The 13,473-nt window shown below is 45.5% G+C and overlaps 2 protein-coding genes across 5 annotated transcripts; one reads left to right on the forward strand and one right to left on the reverse strand.

The window, feature by feature from the left end:
• The first annotated feature begins 22 nt into the window (after positions 1 to 22).
• Positions 23 to 3,368, forward strand: LOC122387338. 4 transcript variants are annotated; one of them, XM_043377449.1, is made up of 5 exons: positions 23 to 288; positions 508 to 658; positions 973 to 1,048; positions 1,934 to 1,988; positions 2,343 to 3,368. In XM_043377449.1, the coding sequence occupies exons 2-5, from the start codon at positions 624 to 626 to the stop codon at positions 2,762 to 2,764; spliced, it is 588 nt and encodes a 195-aa protein (XP_043233384.1). In that variant the 5' UTR covers positions 23 to 288; positions 508 to 623; the 3' UTR covers positions 2,765 to 3,368. The 4 variants fall into 4 exon arrangements, with proteins under 4 accessions (XP_043233384.1, XP_043233385.1, XP_043233386.1 ...); XM_043377450.1 differs by having other exon boundaries at positions 513 to 658; XM_043377451.1 differs by lacking the exon at positions 973 to 1,048.
• Positions 3,369 to 3,634: 266 nt separating this feature from the next.
• LOC122387329 (protein ALP1-like) lies at positions 3,635 to 4,855 on the reverse strand. The gene has a single exon (XM_043377438.1). It carries the CDS (start codon positions 4,853 to 4,855, stop codon positions 3,635 to 3,637), a length of 1,221 nt encoding a protein of 406 aa, XP_043233373.1.
• Between the last annotated feature and the right edge of the window lie 8,618 nt (positions 4,856 to 13,473).

Here is a 13,473-nt window from a genome sequence, read left to right on the forward strand (position 1 = left end):
ACAGGATACTCAGCCCTGTATCCTGCTATGTACCATAATACTCCCGAGCTTTCTGCAATCGGTCTGTTTGATGTTCCCTGATTCAGGCAGTGTATCGCGGATGTACAGGGGCCTCTGTTAGCAATGTGACATGATCAATCCCATTTTTCAGCTCTACAAGTGACACCACCTTAGTTGAAGCCGTGAGACGTCATGACGTGCTCTGGCGTCCTCAGGACAGCAACTACTTTAACAGAAATAAGAAGAAGCTAGCATGGGAGGAGGTGGCAAAGACCACTGGGAGATCAGGTAAAACTTACGCATCATATTTTGCTTGTACGTGTTGTAAATGGTGCCAACAGCCACAGGCTCTGCCACGTTTTTAGAATTGGGTTCTAAGCTTTAAAATGCGAACCCTTACACATCCGTGGTGCTTGTATAATTGTGATGTCTCTCAGGTAACAAACACATGTCGCTTGACAAAATAAATTTTCAAGGCTCTCACCAATTTTATTCCCTGCTTTTCAGTTCAGGATGCAAAATCGAAATGGAAAAGTCTGCGTGACTACCACCTACGCAAACGCAGGCAATTGCCAAGTGGCTCTGGCTGCCCGCCACCAGAGAACTCCTCCTGGCAAAAGGAAATGTCATTTTTGGATGATGCCATCAAGCCTAAACCGTAAGTTAACTGCAGTAGGATGTATGTCCTGGATTTTAGTGCACGTCCTGGATCTTTGCATTAGGACATAGAGATGAAAAGTCTTTTTTCAAAAATGTTGTATTCCAGTAGCACAGATCTTGCACATTGCCCAGTAGTGCTCCATTACTGGAGCAATAAGCATAAGCAATAAGCTTCACTGTCGTATTAATTAGTTGCTGTGCTGACTTCTGAGTTTTTTTTTTACCCCTCCCAGTCCATACCACTTTTCCATTAGAAAACCTGTTGTATTCCTGTCATGTATCAAATGCTACGTTCCTTCCTTTCCTATGCAGGGTAACGACAAACTTGACGCAGCCTGGAACAGGATCGCAATCCTTATTCTACTACACAAACCAATACTCCAATGAGGTGTGTAAAGTGATTTCTGGGTCACTCTAAATGATGATCCATATCCGATCTTGGGCGTTTCATGACTCCTTTCAATGCAGTGATTTCGTTGGAAATTAATAAAGCAATGCCGTGACATGCAACAGGCCTGTTCTAGCTGTTTACATTGATTGTTTTTTTCTTGTTTGTTTGTTCATTTGTTTTTAACGAACAGTGTTGCCAAGTTTCATTTAAAACCTTTTGGTCATCATGCACCTTAACAATCGCCTCCTCAGGCCCATTGTTATTCCCAGACTCCGCTCTGTAGAGGAGCTAGTAAGAGGGTCTCTGCCCTGTTATTTACGAGACTACTGGACCAGTTTTCAAAGCCGGTCGAAATTCGAAATGCCCAAATGTATTCCTGATTGGAATTCAGCTCCCAAATAAAGGTTTTTGTAAGTTTTATAAAAGTAACCGAGATACGTTTTTGATATACTCGCAAAAAACCAGCAGCAGGGCGCAGATTAATCACTAAGATTTGAAAAGGAACTTACGTAACCTGGGGTCAAAATTTTCAAAAACGATGCGAAATTGATGTATCATATGCTCTACCATGTTTTCTTGAAGCGCGCAAACAAAACTGGCAAGTGTGGCCAAAACACGGGCACTCGGGCGAAGGTAAGTACAGGGGTCAAAAGAGATCCAATGCTAATTAGTGTTATTGCGGCTGTTTAATCGTGATTTTCGGGGCGTTTTTCAAAAATGTTAAATTCGGAAGAATTCGGTCTAGGGTGTTCGGAAGAATTCGGTCGTAGTCAACATCCAAACGAACCTTGCAATTGGCCGAATTTCATTTTCTAACCATTTTTGGTGACCTATCAAATATCTCGCATCAATCTTCACTCACGTAATCATCATGTGTTTCAGCTTTGTGTGTCTGATGAGGACAGCAGCGAGACTCAACTACCAGACGACAGTGCTGGTGAGTTTGTTCAAATGGTATGCAGCCATCATAGCATAATACGAAACTGCCACTGGTGGTTGACACCTGTAACTACGGATAGCCGACATGGCGCCATCTGGTTAAACTGACCTGACTTGACCTAACCCAAACGCATAAAGACATAATCTTAAATCAAAACTTACATGAAATTCGTCATTAGGACTCCGAAAAGCATAACCTCGTCATTTGACAACAACGTAACAAACGAGGACTCTAGTGTCTATCAGTGCCTGTAAGCCAGTCATACATCGATCTGAGCCTAGGACGGCGTGTATTTTAACTGCTCGTCTGTAAGCCACGATGATCTAACTGTGGTGTCCTGGTTGCCACCAGCAGCGAGCTGTGCCTCAGGAGTCCTCCCAGTTGCGACGCTCCTCGGAGGGCCTCGGATGTCCGCGGTGCCACCAGCAGCGAGCTGTGCAGTCAGTTCAGGAGTCCTCCCAGCTGCGACGCTCCTCGGAACGCCTCGGGTGTCCGCGGTGCCACCAGCAGCGAGCTGTGTCGCCGGCCCGAGCCATCCGCGCTCTTCTGGCATCAACGGTCAAGTCAAGCAGGTCAGGGGGCCGGGTGCTCGTGGCGCCGAGAAGCTTGACGCCGCCATAGCGTCCATAGAACGCGCGGTGAGCGACCTCCGTAACCCGGACCTACTATTTGGTCAGCTGGTGGGGTTGGAGATGGAGCGTGTGAGGGACGACAAGAAAGCGGATGCGAGACTGGAGATTCTTACAGTCTTGAAAAGGGCGCAGTCCGATTAAAAGCAGGTGATAACCTTCGCACGGGTGGGGGAGGGGGGACGTTTTTCACACATATTTGATAAAAAATGACCAGAATGATTCAAAACGATCTTATAGCCAGACATGTGCATGGATCCGAGAGGTGGATCTATGATCTGAGCGGATCTCTCGAGCTTATGGGTAAGATCTATGATCTGAGTGGATCTCTCGACACAGTTGAGGGGTTGGATCTATGATCTGAGTGGATCTCTCGACAAAGTTGAGGGGTTGGATCTATGATCCGGGTGGATCCCAGATCTAGATTCATGGGATCGAATTTCAGATCCATTTTCCCGGATCCATGCACATGTCTGCTTATAGCGAGCTATATAATGCCTGTTCGGCGTCTTTCCAGCTTCCTTTGATTCTGAGATAATGTGATGCGGCCAAATGCGTCCCCTCTCCATGCAACCTCCACCATGGCGAACTTTGCTGAGCCTGAGTCATATTCTGCGTAGTGTGTATTTCCGCTGTCTGATCGCTATAGCGACCCTTTTTCAAGTTTTGATTTAGGAGTGAATTCGTTTACCTGGTGTTTAAATGTTTGAGCTCCTTTGCTGTGAAGTTGAAGTTGGACGTTACGTGGTTATCTGACTTTGGTTGTTGGAAAGGGCGACAGCTAATGTTATTTATTTCCACTACTTTCGCGTGCAATAAACGACAAAGGCCGGAAATGCTTGTATTTATATGACAGGTTTTTGAGCGTGACAAATGAAACAGCATTATCACACGGAGCAACACCAGTGGCGTCAAAGACGACTCAATTCCCGCCTCTCGCACCTCTCACTTGCCGACAGAAGCAGCCTGCTGCGGAACGGCTCCCCAGCTACGAAGTGACAGGCTTACACGCCCTCACTGCCCGACAGCAGCATCCTGCCAGGGGACGGCTCCCTCGGCCATGAAGTACCGGGCGAACTGGTCGCGGATGCGCTCGGCCTCCCGAGTGAAGTTGTTGGCGCCCAGCCTGCCCAGCTCGCAGAGTCCGCCCACCTGCTCGCCGCTGGCGTCGGCCTGCTGCGGCTGCTGGCTGTCCGCCTGTCCTTGGTCGCGCACGTAGTTGTGCAGGATGCACGCCGTCCTGACAATAGTGCAGGCGTGCTCAGGATTGACGTTCAGCGGACGCCGGAAGATGCGCCACGTCTGGGAGAGAATCCCGAACGCGTTCTCCACTACCCGTCGGGCGCGCGACAGCCGGTAGTTGAAGATGGTGGCCGGAGCTCCCAGCCGGCTCTCGGTACGTCCGGGATAGGGCCGCATCATGTGCACCGTCAGCGGGAAAGCTTCATCGGCGACGATGACGCTTGGTAGGGTCGTGCCTCTCTGATCGATCGCCTTGGGAGGGGGCAGGTCGAGAGTGCCGTCTTGCAGTTTGGCGGCTAGGTCACTCCTCCTAAAAATGCCCCCGTCCGACTCTCTTCCGGCGCTTCCCACTGACGTGTACACGAACCGATAGGCACCGTCCACGGCTGCCAGGAGGACGATGCTGAAGGACTTTTTGTAGTTATAGTACTCGCTGCCAGAGTTGGAAGGGGCTTGGAGTACCACATGCTTCCCGTCCAACGCGGCCACGCAGTTCGGGAAATTCCACTGGGTGCGGAAGATCTCCTCGCTTCGCTCCCACGTCGCCCTGGTGGGAGCTGGAAGCACCTCCGGTCCCAGTATGGCGATGATGGCCGCGCATGTGTCGTACACGATGGCACGCACGGTTTTCTCGCCGAGGCGATAGCAGGGTGCCAGCGCAGAAAACTCCATGCCGGAGGCCAGGTACCGCAGCGTCACGGCCAGGCGCTGAGCGGGGTCGATAGGTTCGCGGAAGTTGGTGCGCTGGCGCGTGATGCTGGGCCCGATCTTGGCGAGAAGCAGGTCGAAGGTCTCCCGACTCATGCGGAAGTAGGCATGGTGCCGGTCGGGATCCACGGCACGCAGCTCCTGCACCAAGTTAAAAAACTCGCCTCGGGCTTGTCGCCTCTGCAGCACTTCGGCAACCCAGTACCTGCGTCGGGCTCGACGGCGCTCCTGCTCCACCCGGATTCGAGTCGTGCTTAGTGCGATTCGTGCGATGTTTAGCTCCATGTCGTGAATAGTTAATTGAATAATGACGGACTTTTAGCTGATGTGAGAACAATAACAAACGTTGTTTACATTTCCGTCCCTGCTAAGAGATTGTATTGTCTTCAAGAACAATTTAATGAACCTTTTACGGTTCATATAAGAAACTGACACAAATTAAACCACGGTCAAAGGCGCAATTAATTATATAAATAATTATTATTTATCTGTCAGTGATGTGCATTACCACAAATTATATTACATTTTCATGCATTTTTTATCGAATTGTCCTTGAGCTATCATGGCGGATCCCGATGAAATCAAATTCATCGCATAGTCATCGTTAAATTAGGCGCCGAAAATGGTATTCAGCGCCTAAACGATTAGGCGCTGAAAGCGCGCCTAACCAGTGGACGGCGACCTTAAAGGTCGCCGTCGCAACAACATTACAACAACATTATTATTATTCTTATATATATATATATATATATATATATATATATATATATATATATATATATATATATATATATATATATATATATATATATATATATATATATATTATATATATTAATAATATATTCTATTATTATTATTCACAACAACAACATTATTACGCATTTATTACCCAACATTTCTTCTTTTTATTACGAATTACCTACCTCACCGTCACCCGTATGGCAAAAAAAAATAAGGGCAACTTGGAAAAACACTTCATGCTGAGGCTGAGTCAGGGGGTCATCGTTTCTATGTTGCGCCATAGGGAAGACTTTTTGGGCCAATCAGAAGGTAAATGACGTCAAAGGTCGCCCACTTTCTTTGCTGTTTTCTCAACTAAAACGGGATTAAGTGGAACGTTTTTGGCCTCAAATGGTTGATTCAGACATTTTCTACATGTTGTAACGGTTACAATACCTAAAAAGTTGTGGTCTTTGAGTTCTAGTGTAGCAGTGAACTAGTTGGGAATTACTATTTATGACAGTGGTTACGAGCGAGCGAGCGCAGCGAGCTAAGCGAGTCTTTTCAATATAAGGGAAAAATCTCAGTATGAGCGGCCCGGCCCGGCCCGGCCTGTAACGCTTTTGAGAGGCTTATATCTCAGCAACCGCTGGACCGATTGGCCTGCGGTCTTTTTTGCTGGGTAGCCCCATCCCTTCTACCCCGTAATTGACTTCTTTTGATACACCTCAGTGACCGTCGTGGCACGTGCCACGTGAAAAGCCAAGGGTGTTCAAGCTGTTTTGCAAAAGTAGCGATTTTGAGAGGCTCGTATCTCAGCAGCCGCTTGGGCGATTGACTTGCGGTGATTTTTGTAGGGTAGCAGCATCCCTTCTACCAAAAATAGGATGCTCTCGATGCATGTGGGTCACCCCCAGTGCACGTGCAAAATATAACAATAAGAGGTGTCAAATTTGTTCCCATTTTAATAACTCGGTAACTACTGGGGCGATTTCGCCGCTGAAACTTGGCATACAGGTAGGCACCCACCAGGCAATGCATTCCCATGTGTTGCGGTTAAGGTGCTACTGCACGTGCGCACGTGCAGGGGGCGCTTCCAGATCTCGAGAACGGCTGGGCCGATTGCGCTCAAATTTGGTACACGGTTGGGGACCAGTTATTAGAATGCCGTGCAAACGTCAGTTTGGACCCCGTTTGCACGTGCGCACGTGCAGAATGCCGCTCCCAGATCTCAGGAACGGCTGGGCCGATTGCGTTCAAATTTGGTACACCGCTAGCGACCGGTTAGAAGGGTGCTTTGCGCAAGCCCGCTGGAAGTACCCTCTCGCCCTTCCGCACGTGCAGGGCTCACTATCTCGCTCGCTCGTTCTTCGCCCAAAAGGCGTTTTACTGGTCCCGCGCCCTGATGGGGGGCCATTTTGCCCCCCCCCCCCGGTGGTTTTTCTGAAATAGCGCGAAAACGGCGGCGCGCAGCGCCGCCAAATTTTGGGTACCTTACCGGGCATCAATTTCACACCTTCACACGAAATTTCGTCACAGGTCACCTAAGGTCAGGAGTTATTGAGGTCAAACTGAGGTCATGTTCGAGTAAAAATGAGCAAAAAACATGACATCTTGAAACGCTCACCAATTCTACAGTTAACAAGCAATTTTAAAATTCTTTATGTGGTTGTGTAGAGAAAAAAACGGCGCTACAAAACGGCTATCTCGGATTTTCGAAATTTTGGGATTTTGACCCCTAAAAATAAAAAAAATATTTTTTTAACTCAAAAAATTTCCAATTTTTTTTCGAATTTAGCAAAAACCGGAATATATGTGATAGACCCTGCGCTCTTCGATATACATACCAAATTTTAGATCGATATCTCTTTTTTTGCCAAGTTATAGCGAAAAAACTGTTAAAAATTGATGACGTCAAATTTTTGAACTCAATTTTTAGCAATACTTGACCTCGTAGCGCAAAACGGAGACCACCATTGAACTCCCCGTGACGAGCTGCATCGAATCGATACCCATTTTATGCAAAAATATCAATTTTGAAATTTGACCTAATTTGACCTGACCTTGACCTGACCTTGACCAAAACGTGACCTAAGCTGGCCCTAAAGTCTGTCTGACCCACATAATCGCATTTGTCATGTAAAATGGACCATAAAACATGTATCACACGACACTTTCATATTGTGACCCCCCCAGTGACCTGACCTGGTATCAGTGACCTCAAATAGCAAAATATGTGTTTGAAGATCATTTCCCCATCGATGATTTTCAATGAAATGCATTTTACTCGATTTTACAACGCATTTCTTGAAATGCCTGTAAACGGTGAAAATTCGACCTTTGACCTGACCTGTGACGTCATCGGTTTGACCGAGGTCAATGAAATTGGGTCACAAGGTAGTTCCCCGTTAGGGCTATCCAACACCGTTTACCGCTTGTCGCTATGTTGCGTGGTTCTCGAGATCTGAGGGGGGGGGCCAAAATGCCCCCTCCCCCATCAGACGGCGTTGCTCGGCAGACCCCATCTGGGCGCGGGTTAAGAAATTGAAACAGAAATTTAGCTATTTTTTACATTTATTGCGCGCGTGCTACAATCTTCTGCTTGCAAATTTGTGTATTTCAATTCATACATACAATTCAATTCATAAAAGTTATATGCGTGAATTTGTTTGATATCAATGTTAGTCGCGGTCATTGTTATGTAGCCTTTGGTTGAGTCTCTTATGACAAAGCCGATATTAAAATCACATCTATATTACTATTTGAGGAGGGTGCGTCTGTCCGTTACCGAGGTCCCGACTTGGTGGTGCTTTGCGTGGACTACAGGCCAGACCGTTGCACCTAGCCCGGTGAAATTTGCACAACTCATAGATCAAGGATGCGCGACGTGCCTTTGAGGAGTCTGAGCTCGATCGGATTGATAGGGAGCGCGTGGCGCGTGCTCAAAAAGTGCAAATTCGCGTCATAGACTTTACATGTATAAATCGGCGTGCGAAATCGGGCGAAAACGGCTAATTTTGGCCGACACGGGTCCGGTTCCGGCGCAATATCTTGGTGACCAGGGGTCCGACCGGCACGGGGAAAACAGCATCGTGTAGATAATTGAATGGGCAATTGAATGGTGTGCGATACAGAGGATAGCACGCGCCACGTGCACCGGGGAGGGCACTTTTGTTGAAAAATTGCGGTTTTGGGCGGATTTTGGAATTGATTTTATTTTTAGGTGACCGTTAAACAGAGCGAGTTGGAACAACGCCTGTTGGCAAGAGAAATGTACCGCCTATCATATAAAAATTGTGAAAAGCTGATTGATCCAAATCAAGGTGGTGCAAATCACAGGAGAAAATGGTGTTTGTCAATTTTGTGCCACTTTATTAATCACACGGAGTTTGCTGCATAACCTGATACCTTTGGCAATTGAATATGGTACCATTGGATAGAGCATTCAATTCTGTCCAATATTCACTCTTCATTTTTGCATGATTAGCAACAGTATCCTTAAAAATGTAAATGTTCCAAACCATTACATTGTCATTTTTAGCGAAATTCATCGATGGCCCTCAAAAGACTTCACGCCAGTTTTCGGATCATTCTAAAGTAGAACGCATGATAATACGACACGGGCACCTCGATGCGATGTATCTTTTTGTTTTCTTACAAAATGCTTGGCCGTCAAAAAGCAATCGAACGAAATGGATATCTACCAACCAAATCGACACAGACCAACCCAATACCCACGGGTCAAAAAATCCCCCCTTCGCGTTGCGGAGCACGCGGGTAACCCTAGTGTTTGCTATATTAGGTAAAACAAACCAAAAACAGGCACAAGCCCGGCCGGCCCCTGCTCTGCCGACTCTCTCCTCTCTGGTCTCTGGTCAGCTGTCGCGGCCCAAGCGGGAAGCGGGGCGGCGTTGCCCTAGCAACAGTTGCTAGGAGACGGCCGACGGCCTCCTCCCGCGGTCGGATGCGGGCGGCGAAACTCAGCCGTCTATAGTTAGATACTTTTCTGTCTGACATATCTGTTTTTTTTCTTATTATTACCAGCAAGTAGTTGATAAGAATTATCATATATTGAAATGATCTGAGACAATTAGTAATATAATGGGAAAAACAATGGGAACTATTTTGAGTGACAGTGAGTGATTGAGTGATTTTGAGCCAATTCTTCGGAATTGGCTACACATGTAGTTGGACAAAATGTCTTTTTCAAGCCTTACATCTCAAATGACAACAATTCAAAACAATTCAAAGCAAACTTATACTTATACTTAAAGGAAATAGTTCACTTTCACGAAATTATTTTTTTTTTGCAACGGATTTATGATTTTTTATGTTCAAAATAATCAGCAAAGAAAATAAAACCTTTTTATAACAAAATATTCTTTTCTATATTTTGATATAGGAAGAACTTTTCAGTTTCTGTAAGGCACACGCGATCCAGTATGAAAAGAGCATGGGTCCCGAAAATTCTTCAGAAACAGAGAAATTATCGCAGCCACCGGCATTTGGGCGATCTGCTCGATCTGATAATGTTCCCCTGAATGTCCTAATTGATCAGTACGAGAATTTCTCTAGAGTTCTCGTAGATAATTTCTCTAGTTTCTGAAGAATTTTCGGGACCCATGCTCTTTTCATACTGGATGGAAATATATGCAAGGCACACATCCTCAACGCAAGACATCTTTTTCGGGACGAGAAATAGAATATCTTTGCCTAGGGTGATCGTTGGGCTGTAAAAGCTCCTGATTTATGCTCGTCTCAGCCCAAGCTACGGAACTGCTATTCCAGTTCAAAACCCATGTTAAAAAGTGAACTATTTCCTTTAAAGGGACTGTCCCACCTTCAAAAAATTGCTTTGATATACTGTTCTTGTGTTGCAAGACATAGATTATGGGCCCCTTTACACGAAATTGGCAAATATTCGGCCCATAGTTGGCTAATTGTTTAAAAATTCCAATTTAAAGCTTTTGGATCGATTACGTCATATGATTGTTTTTTTATCGGGCAAAGTTTTTTTCCTAGCTGCCAAATCGGTGGCACAAAGTTTTGTTACGCTTCTGCCGCGGATAGTACAAACATTGCGCATGAACTCAGGAAATTGGTAAACATGTTCAATGTTCATGGAAAGGATTGAAATGAAAATTGGAAAATTGAAGCTTGAACTTTGTCCAGAAGAAGGTCGCAAACTGCGAAGAATATCAACAAGGCCTTATTTATCATTTTTAAAAAGTTATAGAATGCTCCCTAATAAGCAAAAGCAAGATATTGATGTTTGATTATTGATGCTGCCCACAATGTCTTGGGCACATGGATGATGGAAGTGAGCTCAACTTCAATAATCAGACCTAAGAATCACAATGGATATAGCCATGAGCCAGACTGCAAAGTGGGGCAATTTTGTCTAGATTTTGTCAGTGCGGACTCCTTCGTCTGGTGCGGATTTAAGTGTGGTGCGGTGCGGATTTGGTCTAGTGTGGTGCGGATGTAGTGTAGTGGGGTGCGAATTTGGCTTGCTGTGGTTCAGATGTGTAGCATTGTGGGGATTTGAGGTCAGTGCAGATTTTGACTGGCCATTTTGGGGTTTGGTGCATTTTTGTGTTCTCTCAGGCCTCAGCCCCCTTTGGTGTGAATTTTCGGGCTCTGTTTGAAGGGTTTGTGTCAATTTTGAGCTTGGGAGTTGGGCCAGTGCTCCTTGGCGACCTGCGAGCCATACTCTGCAGTACTGGCCTGGGCCCATGAGCAAAGTAATATAATATAGTCTGTTCAAGATTCAATATAATAAGTCTGCAAAACACATTCCAGCAATTGTAATTGAAGCAGAATGAATTGTAGTGAACTGCATTTGTATTTTTGTTGTGTCTGTGAAAAATAATAAATATACCTACCTATTGGAAAAATCGTGGCCTTTCAGCACATTTGGCAGAGTTGTGTGACTCTGATTTAGTGGCTCATGTGGAACGCAACGAGCTGCGGAACAAGCTTGAATAGCATTTTGCCTCAGGGCTATCTGCCAGAAACATTTCATCTGCATAAATTTGCCTACAGACAAGTCTGACAAATTTGTGGATTAACTGGGGTCCTTGTAAGCCTGCATATCAAATTCTAGCCCACCAGCTCAGCCAAATTCTCAGTTTCAGCATTCAGCATGATAACAGTTCTGATCAAGTTCTGATTGTCACCACTGAGACACCAATGGAGTCCTCTGAAATTTTGCCTTTTTATTAGATTATTTGTAAGAGTTTCAGCTACATTTACATAGACCAAACGTTTCACTCTCAAAGATCTGCGACCCACCCCACTCGTCCAGTAGGATGCCTGGCGCGCAAACAGTCCAGCAGTGAGCTGCCAGCCGGTACGCAGGGCAGCAGCAGGTGGCGGCAGCAACAGCAACTAGTGAACATGTCTTGGACTGCAGCCACGACATGATCTAGGCTAGCATCTATTCAATTTGTCCATGTACAAGTACCACAGCTCCTGCCCGAGGTCGCGCAAGTCAGGGAACTGACCACTTCCAGCCCAGGCGTGGTTCACTGACTCAAGACATTTCAACTGACCAGTCAGAGACGGTCGTCAAGTTAGATGTAAGTGAATCCTAATCTATAATCTAAGATTCGGAATCAGGTGAGCCCCTACGATTTGGACCAAACTTGGTCAGTGGATAGTACGTAACGTCCTGATTACGATGCACCCAAAATCTAAGCTCGGCCCGCCATATTTACGAAGTAACGGATGTTTGAATTTCAAGGTCATTCGGGAGAGCCCCTACGATTTCCGTCAAAATTTGTGTACGGACACACAAGATGCTCCTCATTACGAATATCACAAAATTTAAGCTCGGCCCGCCATATTTACGAAGTTACGGAGGTTTGAATCTCAAGGTCATTTGGGTGAGCCCCTGCGATTTCCGTCAAAATTGGTATACGGACATATTACATCCTCTTCATTACAAATATCATAAAAGTTAAGCTCGGCCCGCCATATTTTTCAAGTTACGGAGTCACAAAGTTACGGAATTTCAAGGTCATTCGGAGAGCCCCTCCGATTTTCGTCAAAATTTGTATCCGGACACATTACATGCTCCTCATTACGAATATCGTAAAAGCTAAGCTCGGCCCGCACTATTTCAAAAGTTACTGACGTTTGAAACTCACTGAAATTCAAACAGCTCTAACTTTTGAAATAGTGCGGGCCGAGCTTAGCTTTTACGATATTCGTAATGAGGAGCATGTAATGTGTCCGGATACAAATTTTGACGAAAATCGGAGGGGCTCTCCGAATGACCTTGAAATTCCGTAACTTTGTGACTCCGTAACTTGAAAAATATGGCGGGCCGAGCTTAACTTTTATGATATTTGTGATGAGGAGGATGTAATATGTCCGTATACCAATTTTGACGGAAATCGCAGGGGCTCACCCAAATGACCTTGAAATTCAAACCTCCGTAACTTCGTAAATATGGCGGGCCGAGCTTAAATTTTGTGATATTCGTAATGAGGAGCATCTAGTGTGTCCGTACACAAATTTTGACGGAAATCGTAGGGGCTCTCCCGAATGACCTTGAAATTCAAACATCCATAACTTCGTAAATATGGCGGGCCGAGCTTAGATTTTGGGTGCATCGTAATCAGGACGTTACCTACTATCCACTGACCAAGTTTGGTCCAAATCGTAGGGGCTCACGTGATTCCGAATCTTAGATTATAGATTAGGATTCACTTACATCTAACTTGACGACCGTCAGTCAGAGTTCATGTTTTGCAACTTTTATCTAAGTTATTTGTAATTGTAATATTCTAAACTGAATTTTAGGCATGACTTCATTTTTCAAGAGCTACACAGAACACGCCTTCCCTGTACAGCATGTCTATTGTCCTAACATTAGTCAACTAGTTGCAAGAAGCGACTTGAATGCGGAACTTGCCTGTTTTGAAGCCCTGTTGTCTGTTGGGTGACACTGCACAGAGGTAAGGAAAGGATGGGGTGTGATTTTGCTGCTGTTTGTCAGGTGCAATATGTGTGTCAATGATCACAAAGTACTCTTAAAGATTTAAAAATGCACAGCATGGCCTAACAAGGCACATTACCTAGGTTTTGACAAGCAGCGCAGCGACTGTGGTACAAAGGCCCAGTCCCATGCTCATGTTAGTAGCTGGATCTGCTCCCAGGAAACAAAGGTAAAT

This window comes from Amphibalanus amphitrite, unplaced genomic scaffold (assembly GCF_019059575.1).
Source record: "Amphibalanus amphitrite isolate SeventyFive unplaced genomic scaffold, NRLGWU_Aamphi_draft 000282F_arrow, whole genome shotgun sequence".
In the NCBI taxonomy this organism is placed as follows: domain Eukaryota; kingdom Metazoa; phylum Arthropoda; class Thecostraca; order Balanomorpha; family Balanidae; genus Amphibalanus; species Amphibalanus amphitrite.